Raw genomic sequence first — 16,865 nt, forward strand, 5'->3', positions numbered from 1 at the left:
CAGGCGCAAAAATGAGGCGGGGTTAAACATGTTCGTGAGATCTCAACCCTCCCCCTATACCTCTAACCAATGTAGAAAAGTAAACGCATAATAATACGCACATTAAAATTCAGTTCAAAAGAAGTCCGAGTCTGATGTTAGAAGATGTAACCAAGGAAAATAAATAAAATTACAATAATACATAAATAACAACAGACTACTAGCAGTTAACTGACATGCCAGCTTCAGACTTCAATTAAACTTACTGAAAGATTATGATTTCATCATATGAACATCAGGCACAATCCTTCCCGTTAGGGGTTTAGTATCATACCATCATAACATATATGAGAAGAACATAACCCGTGTCATGCCAACAACTGTTTTCAGAATAAATGTGTTTAGTTCCGATGCAAAGACCTTAGGGAACAGTCATTATTTATCAGCTGTGGGGGTCGGTTCAAATTTTCACATAAAAAAGTTTTGTTTGCAACCTCCCCCCCCCCCCTCATAATTTCCATGAACCACATAACAACACCCCTTAGAACGATGTTTCATAAGTATGACCCCCCCCCTAAAAAAATCCCTATTAATTAACATTTGGCAAAGTAGCTTTGAGAGGTATGTGGACATTGACACTATCTGTAACAGAGTATGGTAGACAGAGATTTCCCTTGATTGCAGTCATTGTCTTTGACTTTGTACTGGTTTTTTTTATACATTCTACTTTTACATAGTTTATATAGTTCTATTATTTCATTTAAGTAGCTTGGACTAATTAATTTGATAAAGATAGTTTTTGTCTGCTTGTTAGCCATGTTAGCAGTATTCTCTACATATTTTAAAATATTTTTATTGGATGAATTAAGCACATAAACTGTAAGCCAAGCTGAATAATACTATATTGCCTTGATGTTCATCATGACCTCCCAATTTTTTTCCTTTTGAACCTGATGGAACTGATTTTGGTTCATGATATTTTTCAGTTTTATTCTGCTTTTTGAATATTCTGAATACATGAAATATCACATCGATTTGTTTTGATTTTTTTTCTAAAATATGAATATAAATCTGACATATGCAAGAAGAAAAATGGAGAACATAGGCATTAAATGAAAAATATAAACTGTAATTTAACTTGAACATTCGTATACAGAATGAAATAAATTGTCTCAATTCATTTAATTTTTATTAAAATTTTCAAAGTTTTATATAGATGTTTCGTGGGTTTTAATGTTCTAGGAAGTGCAACCTATATTTCTGGTTCATCCTGTTTCAAATATGAACATGCTTTATTTCGAAGCTATATATATATATATATATATTTAGGTTGAAAATGATAAGAACATTCAATTTCATTTCAATGTGGAAATGTTTTACAAAACCCCCAATTCTATTGTTTTTTTTGTGTGTGATCGCCATGCTGCCCAATGCAATTAAAGGCCTTAAAGGAATTGAAACATTAAATATTCCCTTTTTAATCTTTAACTTTGTAATAATTTAACAAATTAGTTAAACATAGTATTTACAAATGATTTTAGAGTGTACACACCTTTTACAGTTCTCCATCTATCCCAAGAAATATCATTAAAATGAGTTAAACACTTTTAATTAGAAAGTTGAAATACACGTCCAGAAACTTTTCATTGTTTTTAATATACAGTTAACTTGTTAATCTTAAGAATTTAAGATATTAAAGTCAGGTGGTAAATTTTCACATCCTATGGATAATGAACCATAACAAATGAGTGATTACATACTACCCTTGAGAGATTTGTCATCATTGCTGGTGCTGTACAGGATCAAAGATTTGAAATGACAGAAATCATCTACATGATGTAAGGGATTGCACGCTTACTTTAATGTCGTCAACAATTTATATACTTGACAGACATAAAAACTTTCATTGTGTGACCCCCCCCCCCAGTAAAATATTTATTTTGATGGCAACCCCCCCCCCCCAGTTGTGTGATATTTTTGGTAATGACCCCCCCCTAAAATGCACCGACCCCCTCAGCTGATAAATAATGACTGTTCCCTTATCAGTGACTCAATATTAACGCCAAAATATGCAATCTTTAATGACTTGACAACAGTATCGTAATTATATCCCTTCTTAATAAGTCTATTCAAAGATTTTGTAAGTTTCTGAGGTGAATACTGACACCTTTGTGCTTTATAAAAAATATTTCCATAAAAAATTGGATGTGAAATACCTGAACGTATAAGAAGTCTGCATGTTGAGCTATATTTACGAATGATGTCTTTATACCGATGATAAAATTTAGTAAATGTTTTGACTAGTTTGTGATATCGAAAACCCTGGTGTAATAATTTTTCAGTAATACATAAATTTCTCTCGTTAAAATCTAAAACATTGTTACATACACGAGCGAATCGTACAAGTTGAGATATATAAACACCATAAGATGGTGACAAGGGAACGTCACCTTCTAAAAAAAGATAATTAACGATAGGAAATGAAAATTATCCCTTTTATCATAAATTTTAGTATTCAGCTTTCCGTTAGTGATATAGATATCAAGATCGAGGAAAGGGCAGTGGTCATTGTTAGTATTAGCTTTATTTAAAGTAAGTTCAGCAGGATATATTTCATTAATATACATACTGAAGTCGTCATTATTGAGAGTCAAAATATCATCCAAATATCTAAAAGCATTATTAAATTTGTTTATCAGATGTTGTTTTGATGGGTCTTTGCTTATTTTTGTAATAAGTTGTAACTCATAACAATACAAAAAGAGGTATAGATTATTCGAAATACTAAAGATGTTCCTATTACAGGCATAGACAACTGCAGTATTTTACTATTGCCTTTATAGATTACCTTAGCAATATTTGGCACAACGTTTTGGTATTTTGTGTCCTCAATGCTCTTCAACTTTGTACGTGTTTTGGATTTCTAACTATTTCGATCTGAGCGTATCATACTTCCTCTTCCCTGTATCATTCATCCAGAATAATCTATATCTAAGTTTTCTGTTACCACTTTTCCTTTTATGTGGTCTTAGTCCAACCAGTAACCAATGTCTAGTTTGCAAACCATATGGACAACAAAATTCTTGATACATATCTTTGTCATTGAAATAATTTCTGTATACTGTATAATGGGCAGGCCCACTTTGAAGAAGGTGGTCAATTTTATCGGTTGGGTTGAGGTTTGTTTCTGAATTATTGTCTAAATGCAGTTAACAATAAAGTACCCATTACGTTGTGAGGTAATTTCATTAAAATTCACATCAAAGTTTATGCATATCGTATTTATTCATTAATCATATATGAAGTACTGTTTAAGCTTAGTGAGCTAGGTGACTGGATTGGAAATTTTTTTACATTCTGTAATCTTCTTTTTAGCGCTGTTGCAACTCTTGGGCCAACATTGCCATTAGCTTTATATCATGTATTGAAGAATTATCATATATAAAGTTCATGCATCCCAAACGTTTTTCTAAATTGATAAACAAAAAACTAAATGTTCAAATGAGTTAATTTATTGATATTGATTACCATACCACTGATCATATGCGTTATCACAGAAGTGGTGTCTGCTAAGCTAGCGATACCCTTGAGTTATACCTCAACAAACAGTGAATAGACCCATTGCGTATCAACAAATCAAAAATATAATTGTAATGTTCCTTAATGAAATGCCAAATTTTCAAAGTTCAAACGTGTATAATCTATAAACTGTGAAATAAAAAATTCAAAAACTGCCTGTATCATTATATTACAACAGTATGTTTTGTGCATGATAACTTTTACCATTATCAAAATCAAAGGTCCCATGATTATAATTTAGTGCGCCAGACGCGCGTTTCGTCTACATAAGACTCATCAGTGACGTTCATATCAAAATATTTATAAAGCCAAACAAGTAAAAAGTTGAAGACCATTGACGACTAAACATTCCAAAAAAAATGTGCCAAATATGGCTAAGGTAATCTATGCCTGGGATAAGAAAGTCCGTAGTTTTTGCAAAAAATCAAAGTTTTGTACGCAGGAAATTTATAAAAAATTACCATTTATTGATGTTCATGTTAACTCCGAAGTGTTGACTACTGGGCTAGTGATACCCTCGGGGGTTAATGTATGTATACATATATTGTTCAACATTGTGTATGGGATTGGTAATGTTTTATGTACTTGTTGGTAATGTATGAAGATAGCCAGAAGAGAGAGACTTTCAGAAATATTTGTAAAGGAAACAAACTCATCAGAGATACCAGGATTTGTTTTGTATTTGCGAAGACTCATCATTGACATTCTAAATGTGTTCTCTCTATAAAGATATCATTATCAGTATAGAGGTACAACTATAGGTACCACTTTCATAAGAGATGTGTAGGAACAGGTTCTATGTACGCGATTTTATGGTGTATAAAATTTATTCAAATCAACATTTAAAAAAAATGATTTTGCTATTTGCTTGCTTTTTTTTTGATGAAATGCAAATTCAAAAATCAAGAAATGCAAATGTTGTACTATAACAGAATGGTCTCTTGAACCTACCTAAATAAAACGAGCAAAAGAAAATGACTGTTTTTTTTTTTCTAAAATCTATCTTTGCTTATACTTTTTGAATTGCTATACAAATATTTTCCAATCAGTTAGAACAAACGTTTAAAAGGAAGGAAAAACAAGTTCTGAACTCAATATTGATATTAATGTGCTGTCATTACATTTGAACTTGTGTTATCTTATATGCAAATAAAAGATCACTCGAACGCGAAAAACGAGAAAATGAAAACATTTCGTGTTTTCTAGATTTTTCTTTCTCGCACATGCAGATTTCATATTGAACTGGAGTTCATTTTGAACATCTTTATCTTTATTATAGGGTTATTGCATGAATATTGGGGAATATTGTCCCGAGTAGAATTTTATATTGCACGAGCTTTCAATGATTATAACGGTAATTATTACCAGAGAGATCTACTTATATATTGCATTGTGTATATGAACAGAAGTTCAACTTGTATGACATCAAGTCATTTTTTATTAATTATATCAGAGATACATAATAAATAAGTATATCTCTCTGGTAATATTTACCGTTATAATCATTGAAATTTGTTTGGGTAACAATAATTTGATCGTTTAGCTCAAATAAGGGAAACGTATCGACAAACTCTACAGAAAAATCAAAGTCCTTAAAATCAAGTACAAAGTTGAAGAGCAATGAGGACCAAAATTTGAAAAAAAGTTTTGCCAAATACAGCTATGGTAATCTTTGCCTGGTATTAGTAAATTCTTAGTATTTCGAATATTTTTTTTCACACAGTTAATTTGTAAAAATAACCATATCGGTAATAGTCATGTTAACAACGAAGTGCTGACTAATAAGCTGGTGATAAACTTGGGGACGAAACGTCTAACAGGAGTGGAATCGCCCAGTGATGTAAATATTTATTAAAGGTACCAGGCTTTTAATGTTATACGCCAGACGTGCGCTTCGTTTACACAAAACTTATCAGTGATGCTCAGATCAAAAAAGTTTGAAAGCCAAAACAAGTACAAAGTTGAAGAGCATTCAGGACCAAAAATTCCTAACCAGTTGTGCCAAATACACCTACGGTAATTTTTGCCTGGGATACAAATTTCTTAGTATTTCAAATAATTTATATTTTTTTTCAAACAGTAAATTTATAAAAATTACCATACAATTGATATTCATGTCAACACTGAAGTGCTGACTACTGGGATGGTGATACCATAGGGTACGAAACGTCCACCAGCTGTGGCATCGACCCAGTGGTGTAAATAGTTATCAAAGGTACCAGTCTGATAATTGTATACGCCAGACGCGTGTTTCGTCTACATAAAAGTCGTCAGTGTTGCTCAGATCGAAATATTTAGAAAGCCAACACACATACAAAGCTGAAGAGCATTACCCAAAATTCCAAAAAGTTGCGGCTAAGGTAATCTAAATCTTACAATGCATTGCAATGGACATATAGATGGTACTAAATCATACCTTACTTTTTATAGGCCTATCATAAAACAGTGGTGACTGAAATCATGAAACCTTTTATTACCTTTAATATTATTTAGGACTAAATGTTTATATACAATAAAGATTATTTGATTTAATAGCCATTTATGTTGTCTGGACAAACAGTTTGTATTCCACAGTACTATTTCATTTTGAGTTATCGCTGTAAATTTTTGTATGTGCTGTCTTTGATATACATGAACATTGTTTATCATATGCATTTGTTTACAAAAAGAATCAGATTTTGTTGAGCTCTGCCTTCTAAAAGCAAATTGGAATCAAAATTCTGTTAACCTCACATTTGTATACAAGGGATATTTAAAAGATAGACATGTTTGAATGATATTTTTATATAAAGAATGTTGCGAATTCGGTAAAGAGCACATAGAACAAAACTCATACTACATTTGCGGATCCAAGGGGTGGGTGTTGGGGGGGGGGGGGGGGGGGGGGGGTTCCGGGGGTTGGACCCCCCTTTTTTTGGCCGATCAATGCATTTGAAAGGGGACATATAGTTGGACCCCCCCCCCCTTTTTTAAGTGGCTGGATCCGCCCATGTACTATGATACAAGTGATAACAAAAGTCAATAAATGAATGATGTATTTTCATCAGTTTTAGTTTGTAACCCGGATTATTTTTCTAAAAATGATTCCTCAATCGATTTATGATTTTTGAACAGCGGTATACTACTTTTACCTAATTCAATATCACTGAGAGTTCGGTATTTTCGTTATTTTACCTTTTCTGTATATATACACCAAATACATATACCGGTAAGTACAATATTATGAAATCCAATTTAGATTAGGACGTAGTTGTCTCCCCGAATTTATCGTCAATGATTAAAATTATTATTTTAAAAGTATTGGTTTGTTATTTATATTTTAATTCGTATAATTATTAAAAACATGTATTATCCTGTTATTGGAAGATGTATTCAATTATTGTATTAACAATGAGTCGGGTATGTTGTAAAAATAAATATTGTTTTGCATCTTATAACTAATCAAAATGATTTAAAACTGAACAGAAAGGCAAAATGTCGTTATCTAATTCGTAATTAGTTCGAATTAGTTGACTAGTATTTGGAAATCTAACTTCATCTGTGGATGAAGCTTCAATGTCAAATTAATGTACATATGTTAACGGCAATAACGGCAATAAGTGAAATTAGGCACTAAGCTTTGTTCGGCAATAGGAGGAATAATCATGATCAGATATCAGGTAATAAGCTAAATGCCTGAAAATTTCAGGCAATAACTTAATGCCTAGTCGTTAGCTTATTGCCTATGATTTAAGCTTAATGCCTAATTTCACTTATTGCCGCTAACATATTCATAAAGTACAAGTATAACAAAATAACATTGGAGACCTTCCATTAGTTTACAACAGTATTCCAGTACACCAAAATAGAATTGTGAGCAAAATAATAAGACTGAAACTTATAAATTTTGGAATATTAGGTCCATAAAATCATAAAAGACGTAAGAAGAAAATGACATACCTACGTTGTTTTATATTTATGGGCTGATTCCTCACTTTGACACAGGCACTTCATATTAAATATTCTCCTGTTTTCTGTTTAGTATACCTTCTTGTACTATTCTTTGGATGGATTAACTTAATTAAGTAGTTGTATTTTCCAGTCCTTGTGTTCTTATGCTTAGCCTAGGTCTGGATTCTTTGGTGTATTTTGTTGTTTTGGATATTGATGTTGATTGTTCGCTTTTTGTTACTGGTCAGCATACCTTTAATCTTTATCAGTGATACTCCAATACTGTCTGTTTTCCGGGATTTGATGTTCTTTCAAATTGGCTAGGTAATGTGTTTGTTCTGAAGCCTTTGCAAATAGTACTATTGATGTATTTGTATTCTGCCTTCCAGAATTGTTGATTTTTCTTGGAACTGCATATACTAACTTATAGTAACTTGTATGCTTGTTAATTAAGCCTTTTTATGATCTTTTATCAGCTTCCTTATTGTTTATGGCTTATCCAACATAGATTGTTTTTCAAGCGTTTTCTTTAGATTGTATGTGTTTGTCCATGTTTTGAAAACCTGTTTTCATGAAGGTTTCGCTATTTCTTGTACATTTATTTCTTTGCTATGCATCTTACTGATTTTCGTTAAGGTTAGTTTAATCTCTTTATTATGTCCCTGGACCCAGCTTGTCTTTGCGTATTTTAATAAAGGCAACAGTGGTATACCGCTATTCAATTAACTCTTCCGGTGTGTGCTATGTTGGCAGTATAGTTAAGCGTCGCAACTGCGACGGTGACTAACATTTTAAACTTTTAGGAATTTTGGGTCCTCAATGCCCTTCAACTTTGCACTTGTTTGGCTTTTTAACTGCTTTGATCTAAGCGTCACTGATGAGTCTTATAAAGACGAAACGCGCGTCTGGCGTACTAAATTATAATCCTGATTCCTTTGATAACTATATTCATACTGAGACAATCCAGGTGTTTTTTTCTTCGATATTTTGACCAGTGATGGGTTTGTTAAAAAGGTAGTCTTTTCTTATTGATAATTTAGTGATCTTAGTGAGTTTGAAGATCTTTGGAGGATGTGTTTTTTTAGTTTAAGATTTCCTTGTCAGTTGTGTTGTTTGATACTGTCATTTATTTCTAGTTTATAGCTGAGCTGTATGTGATTAGGGAGCTACCATTTGATTTTTAGGGGGGGGGGGGCTAGGATGAAAAATTTTGTCCTGCATTTTTTTTTTAGCTGTTATCTCTGTCCTGCCTTTTTATTTTTCACTCTGTTCGGTCCTGTCTTCTTTTTTTTTAGTTTATCCTGACATTTTTTTACATAAATTGTCGTCCTGACTTTTTTTTTTCAAGTGTCTCATCCTGACTTTTTTTTTTACTCAAAACTCCTGTCCTGCCTATTTTTTCAAATTTCATCCAAATCCCCCCCCCCCCCTAAAAATCAAACGGTAGCTCCCTTAGCATACTATATAGATATAGGAAGATGTGGTGAGTGCCAATGAGACAACTCTCCATCCAAACAACAATTCAAAAATTAAACCATTATAGGTTAAAGTACGGCCTTCAACACGGAGCCTTGGCTCACACCGAACAACAAGCTATAAAGGGCCCCAAAATAACTAGTGTAAAACCATTCAAACGGGAAAACCAACGGTCTAATCTATATAAACAAAACGAGAAACGAGAAACACGTATATATTACATAAACAAACGACAACTACTGTACATCAGATTCCTGACTTAGGATAGGTGCAAACATTTGCAGCGGGATTAAACGTTTATGTTTATGTTTGTTTTACCTGATGTCACAGTGTAAAATATGAATTTCATCAAGGCATTTCATATTTCTATGTTGACACATTTTTTTTCTCGGATTTTCAGCATGCAGACGGATTCACAATTTCTGCAGAAAACAAGTTCTCTCGGTATGCAGCCTATAGCACATATCGGTGAGACATTTTTTGAAAGTTTGTCTATTTAAAATCGGTACAGGCAATATAAATTTACTGTCAATAATCAATTTAACGATATCTACTTGATTTTTAAATCTTTCAGTCCATCCTGACGTGCCAAAAAGAGATCACTATTCCAAGGCCTTTAGCAATAATAGAATAATGCTTTTCTCTGCTGATGTATGATGGCGACGGCTAGGTTCTTTTCGGTTCTTTGTGATATCGAATGACAAACGCAACTAGTGTGTCACTCCCCTTTCCTTAAAGTACCCTTTCCGACGTGAAAAAATGAGAAAATAGATAACTTTGTAATGGAAGAAGAAAACTTTGTAGAATCTCTCTTTGAATTAGCAGACAACTTAGAAAAACCAAAAATAAACAAAAGAGATGTTTGTTCCAGATGCAGGTAGAAATATATTGATTATCACATCATATCTTAAAAAGTTAATTTCTGGAACATATGATATGTACCACAAATAGTGAAAAAAAATAATAAAAGAATGACTTTCAAATAAAAGAATGACCAAATGTAATTTGTACTGTTCTGCAGCTATCTAAGGTAACAGTACCCAAATTGCAACGAGTACCTGAATTGCACCTATTTTGCAAAAATAGCAGTGGAAATCTTACAAGATTTCCTAGAGACTATAAACAAGTTGTATTTTTTTTATCAGATAGTTTGCACATCTTTCAACATAGATAAATGTATTCAGATCATACACAAAACATTTACAGTATTTATCAACAGATGAAGTGTTTACTGAAAAAGCAAAATGTACTGAAAAGTCGCCATGCGACATCATCAAAACATCATCTTTTTAAAATTAGCAATTTCAATATGTTTCAAGTATCCATTTCTTAAAAAAAGAAGAGTAAACATGGAGAAATATCCAATTGTTCAAAATATTTGAAGAAAATAAACAAAAGCTCAGTTATTCGACTTTTGATGATGCAAATTTCAGCATGGATGCAATTTTGGTACTCCTCATTACAGAATCATTGATGGTTTGGAGGTTAGTTCAGACCAATTTTTCTACGATTCCATATGAATTGAAAATCAAATTGGTGTACCTACATGTATATAATAAAGAAGGATACGGCTACATAATAAACATAAAATGGAAATGTTTGTCTTGATCATAATAAAACATAGTTGAAAAAACTGTCAAAATAGGTGCAATTTGGGTACCGTCACGTTACATTGTAACAACAATCAATCAATTCTTTCCCTAAACATGCTAAATCAATCACACTTTCAGTAGATTTTATTATTTTATTTTGGTTTCTTCTCGTCGACTCTTACAAGAACAGGAATATACTATCTAGCATTTACATGTAATTTGTCTAAAAAATAAGTAAGATGTCTTGAAACATGTGAAAGGCTATTTTATTTATTTTGCTTTGACACCTTCATAATACTGCAACTGTGTAACAGCATTGGATTTAATTGAGAAATACTAATGAAATTTTATTCTATTTTACAAATTGTTAATTTGCATGTAAACCCATGTAAACTGGTATACTTGTAACGTTTTTTTTTATCAACTTATGACTGCAAAATTTATATGTTATGTCAGATGTAGATAAACATAATGATCATGATCAATTTGAAGGATGTCATATTTGTCCCTAGAACCTACCCATGATTTATATTAAAAAAAAAAAAAAACAGTTGCGATTTCAACAGACTACAAAAGCCTCAAATTGATATGTCTGAACCCTGCCTTGAAGGGTTCACACAATAAATGCAAGATTGGTTACTGGTTTTGTTTTGAAGAAGTTAAATATCAATTTGATTTATAAGGCATCTTTGGATCATAACCCTTGGCTAGCATAGATGTTTATTAGGTTGCTATAGATAGTTTTAGTTATGACAGAAAGATTCATATTCAAATTTTAAAATCTAAAAGCTGGTTATTCACAAAAGAATTAAATAGTGCTGACATAGACAAATAGATACTGGACATGATTTACAAGTACACAAAAAATGAAAGCTCAAAGAGAAAAAGATATTGAATCAGATTTGGTGGATTCATAATACATGTCTAAATGGTTTGACCGGCATATATTCTTATCTTGAGATCTGATATGTAAAAACAAGAAGATGTAAGATTGCTAATGAGACAACTCTACACACAGGACTAAATGACACCGAAACAAATGGTCACCATACAGCCTTTCAAAATGAATATATAAAGCCAATACTGCATAGTCAGCTACATGTTCATGTGTAAAAGGCCCAGAAATGACAAATGTACATGTATAATAAATAACGGCATGAATGTACAAAATAATGAACGAAGGACAAATATGCTACACAGCAACAAACAACAACCACTGAATTTCAGGCTCCTAATACAAATAGTCCAGATTATTGTTTTAAGTGCAGAGGGTAATTGTATAGATAAAATGAAGGAGTCAAAGCAAAACCTTAATAGCTTTCCAGCCAATAGGTCTTAATGTTTTGGAATAAAGATCTTATATTATAAATGCCTAATTTATGAATATTGACGTAAGCAAATAAATACAAAATTTTATTGAGGTGTTAAGCACAAACAAAGAACAATAAAGAAAGGTCCGGTATTTTCATGGTTTCAATTGTTTGAATTATAATTTCAGGAGACCAGCCACTGTTTGTTGGTGTCCCTTTCTACCATCAGAACCTATACAAATATCAACAACAGTCTTTATCCTACAACATCCATTTGAGGTAAACTTTAAAGATGTGAATGTTTTCTAAACTATAGATAAGTAAATATGCTTGAATGAAGATAACTATTTCTAAGAGAATGAAAACAGTTTCTTTCTCATAAACTCATGAATGCATTCTTTACATTAGCTGCAGAAATGTTGATCTTTTGACACCAGGACTGCAAGTTTTCAAAAAAATATCATAAGGAACAATAGAACTAGGATCCTGCAGCTATCTTTATATATTTACCCTCTTTTGATTAACTAATTAATTTAATAGAACCACAAAATGCAAATAAAACAATACACATAAGGTGAATTTTTCCAGGTAATTATTTCAATGTGAATTTTGGTGATTGAAGTAAAACATTTAAAACAACTGTATCTTTAATCAGAGAGTTATCATTTACAGTAACCATGGTTATCAGCAGTCGCTCTGTTGTACTGTGATCAAACAACACAAAAATAGTGATGTTGAACAGAATACCATTGTGTGTACTATTTATTAAGGATGTATAAAGTTTGCTGACTTCACAAAAAAATTATGCATATATTTAAAAAGAAAATTGCATAAGGAAGATTAAGAAACTCTCATTTCTATGAATTTTAAAAAACAAAAATGATATAGTACACGTAAATGGACATTATATGATCATGTGGCACTTTTAAGTTATGCATTCATTATTTCTGCTGATGACTCTGCAGACTTTATCACTTATTGTAAAGATTATCTCTATATGGCACAAGAAAAATTTCTAAATTAAATCTAGCTGATTCTATGACAAGTACCATCCAGGTTAGCTTGTATGTGTATTTGTTGCCTTGTGTCTAGTTTGTTTTTGTTATGGCAAAAAATGCCCAATATATTTGCTCATTCAATTTATGTTGTAACAATTATAACATTTATTCCAGGAATCAAGAAATTTAAAAACTGCTCCAATGTTAAATCTGAGTCTAGCACCAGAAAAGTGTCATTTTTACAGATCCAAAAAATTTCCAGAACACAGGTAAAAAATTATATCGAAAACCTTACACTATCCTATTGCATTGGTTTTTTTTTACTATGGATGCGTTAAAAAATAAAATCATGCATAGAAGAGTTAGTTTATGATATATGCATTGGATTAAAATTGTTTATCACCGGTCACTCATTTCATGACTTAATGGTGGAACCCCAAACACCTTGACTAATATTCATTTGGTTTGCTCAATTTTTCGTAAAATTTTTACAAGAAAATATAAAAATTTCAGAAAATTTGAACCATACACTTTATTGGTAAAATTTCATTAGATATATAGCCATTTGACAAGCACTAATTTGAATCATTGAGAAGCTTGATATTTCCTTAATCATAGAACATGATTAAAATCAGCTGATTTTTACTGAGTTATCTCACTTTACATATTTTATATACCACCTTCATGGCATATTTGTTTTTGTGAAAACAGAGAGATTTTTAGCAGAATATTGTTACTAAGATATAAGTATGTGTGTACTTTTAGTACTTCTCAGCAAATGATATATTGTAATTTTGTGTGTTTGTCTTTTTGTAGATTTCCCGGACTTTTAGAGCTAATGAAACAACCCAACACCTTACTACTGTTTCCAGGCCCTGGGGCTGTTGATATATCAGAGTTACCACCAGTAGGGGACGAGGTTTCATATAACTTGGTACTATTGGATGGAACCTGGGGACAAGCAAAGAATATGTTTATATCAAATCCTATATTACATTTACCAAAAAAGGTAACATTGGGATGCAGATGTTTAAATAGTTGTAAAGTTTTTGTTTGAATTTTTGCTTCTTTGTATGATTGTTCACTGTAATTAAAGGTGCATCAATCACAAGGTAGTCAAACTCACAAACAGATCATGATTTAACATTGTAGATCCTAGCTTCTTTTTGACATAATTTTGTGTTGAAACGCTACTTTGAGATTCATACTTACAAATGTCAGTTTAGTTCAGATTAAATATCAGTTTGGGCAAAAAGAACTGAATGCTCTTGTTTGGTTCATACACTCTAAAGAAAATCAGATAACTAAGTGAAGTATAACTATTAAAAGTTATTTTAGTGAAAAGATAATTGATAATTATATATAAATATCAACACAGTTTATTAAAATTGTAAGATAATTGTAATAGAATGTCTAAAGATTAAGATAGCATAGTTTCAATTTTGAATATATTTCCACACACAATTATTTCTGTAGTCATGGTAGTTGTGAGAGGAAAATTTTAAGACACATACATGTACATGTACCACAAAAGTTAACATGAAAGGTCTGTTCATATAGACAAACATTGTGATAAATATTTAGTTGGTACTTGCACCAGCTCTACAATTTCAATCAATAACAAACAAGGTAGAAATTAAACAAACGTTATAAAATCTAGTGTCTCTTACATGTTATTCTTCTTGCTCATTGTACTCTGTAATCTGCACCCTTGTCAGGCAGGTTTAATTTTGTAGAATAAAACCGTGCACTTTAGAAATCTGAATTGGGAAATAATGTCATCAAAATGCAAAATTTTGTTTTTGGAACATATCCCATTGCACTTACATGTATATATAAAACCAGTAAAATTGACAGAAAATGTATTTTTATTAAAAAAGATAACCAATGAAACAAAACCAACAAATTTAAATGCCACTAGATAGGTTTTAGACTGACAGAAAGGAAAAAATGGCATCTCCATGGTTGATCCTGGTATACGAAAAATCAAGTTTGCCAAACCTGCATATTTATGGATGATCCTGACCAAGGTAAAAAATTAAAAAGGTGAAAAATTCTTTGCTTTTTGTAGCTTCTATTTTTTTCTTAATTTCAGGTGCAAATAAACTCTACTGTAAAAAGTAAATATGTGATACGTACTCAGCCAGATGATGGTTCCCTGTCTACCCTGGAAACTGCAGCTTTCGCTTTATCTGTGTTAGAACAGATTCCAGACTTATTTGATGTAAGAACTTGGTCAAATTTATTATAGCAGAATAAGGTCTTGGATACACACAAATGTAATGCATCTTTAAAAGGGCAAGATATTATACATATATAAACTAAGCGCTGTCTTAAAATAAATTAGCAGCTGTGTGGGTGGCTCAAGCAAATTCCTTCATTGAGCCACAAGTTCAAGTTTCGGAAACTCAATAATATAAAAAACATTAAGTTTCATAATGCTTAAAGAACAAGAGAAGAATGTCTTCTGTAAGAAGATATTTTCCATGTACATAAATTGCTAATTAGCTGCTATTTTACCAATTCACTTGTAACCTGGACGCATTTGATAGTGAAGTTGATGCACAAATAAAAGTGATTAGTGAAATAAAAATTGCAATCAAGTTCTTTACTAACTGCATTATATATGGATTTGACATGATTTTGACTTTTAATTGTGTTTACAGGTATTGACCAAGCCTTTAGAAGCCTTGTGTCAGTTCCAGATAAATCATGGAGCCTGTACTCACCATAGTAGATCATATAAAATAGAAAATGGATTGTGGAAGAAAAAACTGTCTAAGAAAGCTATAAAAAGACTTGAAGAAAAGAAGAACCAACAAACATCAGATGGAAATCAACAAAGTTGACAGACATTTTTTTATTTTATTTATTTTAGTGTATGCAGAGAATGATTGCTTTATTAAAGATTGTACATGAACAACTGTATTTATTTCAAATCAAAGGTATTTTAAAAAAACAAATAACTTGTCTACGTGACTGTCAGACAAGGTTCACCTGACCTTGACCTCATTTCATGAATCATTGATGATTGTTTAAGTTATGTAATGAAGGTTAATTTCTTAAATACTATAAGCAGTTGGTCAACTAGTACTATAAGTGGTGTATGGATTGATTGTATGGGGTACATTATCATCCTGCATGTTTAATCTGACATTTACCTAATTTTTATGATCATTGGTAAGTTTTGATTTTTTTGTGTTTTCACACACATAGCCAAGTTTGAGTGGTTCGTATGAAACCCCCTCTTGAAAACAAATAAGCATTGTACAATAGATGCTCTGTTTGAATTGTAACTTTTGAAGTTGATTATGATTGTATCCAACCCCTCCCCCTTGAAAATTGCTGGCTACAGGCCTGTTTTCGCTCTGTTTTTCAAGTACTGTAAATTTAGAAGTTATTGAGTGCAAACAGAAATAGACAGTAATGCAAGATTTTTTATTGCATTTTAAGGAAAATTTGCATACAGATATATGTACCAGATATCAAAATGCAATTTCTTATTATTGTGATACTCACCCAGTCAAAAAATTATTTGCATTAATAGAAACTTTGCAATAGTTTTTGAATTTACAGTACTATCAGCAATAGGTACACTATATTTAGTGCATGGAATGATTTAAAGGTGAACATTTCTGTCTGTTATATCATCTGACCTTCACCTAATTTTTATGGTTCATGAGTCAATATTAAGTTTGTGTATTTTGGTCTGTTTTTCAAATAATAAAAGCAATAGATCAGCTATATTTGTTGTATGGAATAATTGTAAGGTGTCCATGTCAGTCTGGCAGGTATAATCCGACTGTAACCTCATTTTCATGGTTCATAAGTTAATTCTAAGCTTGTGTGTTTTGGTTGGCTTTTTTTTTTACCATAAGCAATAGGTCAACTATATTTGGTGTATGGAATAATTGTACAATAATTAAATGTACATGTCTCTGACATGATTTATATAACCTTGACTTTATTGTCATAGATCTTTAAAAAAATGTTAAGTTGTG

At 31.6% G+C, this 16,865-nt stretch overlaps 1 protein-coding gene across 1 annotated transcript; it reads left to right on the forward strand.

Annotated features, from left to right (window-relative positions):
• Positions 1–9,665: 9,665 nt before the first annotated feature.
• LOC134715151 (tRNA-uridine aminocarboxypropyltransferase 2-like) lies at positions 9,666–15,788 on the forward strand. The gene is made up of 6 exons (XM_063577105.1): positions 9,666–9,841; positions 12,055–12,145; positions 13,039–13,133; positions 13,681–13,873; positions 14,960–15,088; positions 15,531–15,788. Exons 1-6 carry the CDS (start codon positions 9,747–9,749, stop codon positions 15,711–15,713), a joined length of 786 nt encoding a protein of 261 aa, XP_063433175.1. The 5' UTR covers positions 9,666–9,746; the 3' UTR covers positions 15,714–15,788.
• The last annotated feature ends 1,077 nt before the right edge of the window (positions 15,789–16,865 follow it).

The sequence above is a fragment of the Mytilus trossulus genome, chromosome 4 (assembly GCF_036588685.1).
Source record: "Mytilus trossulus isolate FHL-02 chromosome 4, PNRI_Mtr1.1.1.hap1, whole genome shotgun sequence".
NCBI lineage: Eukaryota > Metazoa > Mollusca > Bivalvia > Mytilida > Mytilidae > Mytilus > Mytilus trossulus.

Bases quoted from the DNA above. Each gene is read 5' to 3' on its own strand.
- LOC134715151 (XM_063577105.1), top strand. From the start codon at position 9,747: ATGGAAGAAGAAAACTTTGTAGAATCTCTCTTTGAATTAGCAGACAAC. The intron at 9,842-12,054 runs GTAGAAATATAT...TTATAATTTCAG, and splicing joins GATGTTTGTTCCAGATGCAG to GAGACCAGCCACTGTTTGTT. The intron at 13,134-13,680 runs GTAAAAAATTAT...GTCTTTTTGTAG, and splicing joins AAAAAATTTCCAGAACACAG to ATTTCCCGGACTTTTAGAGC.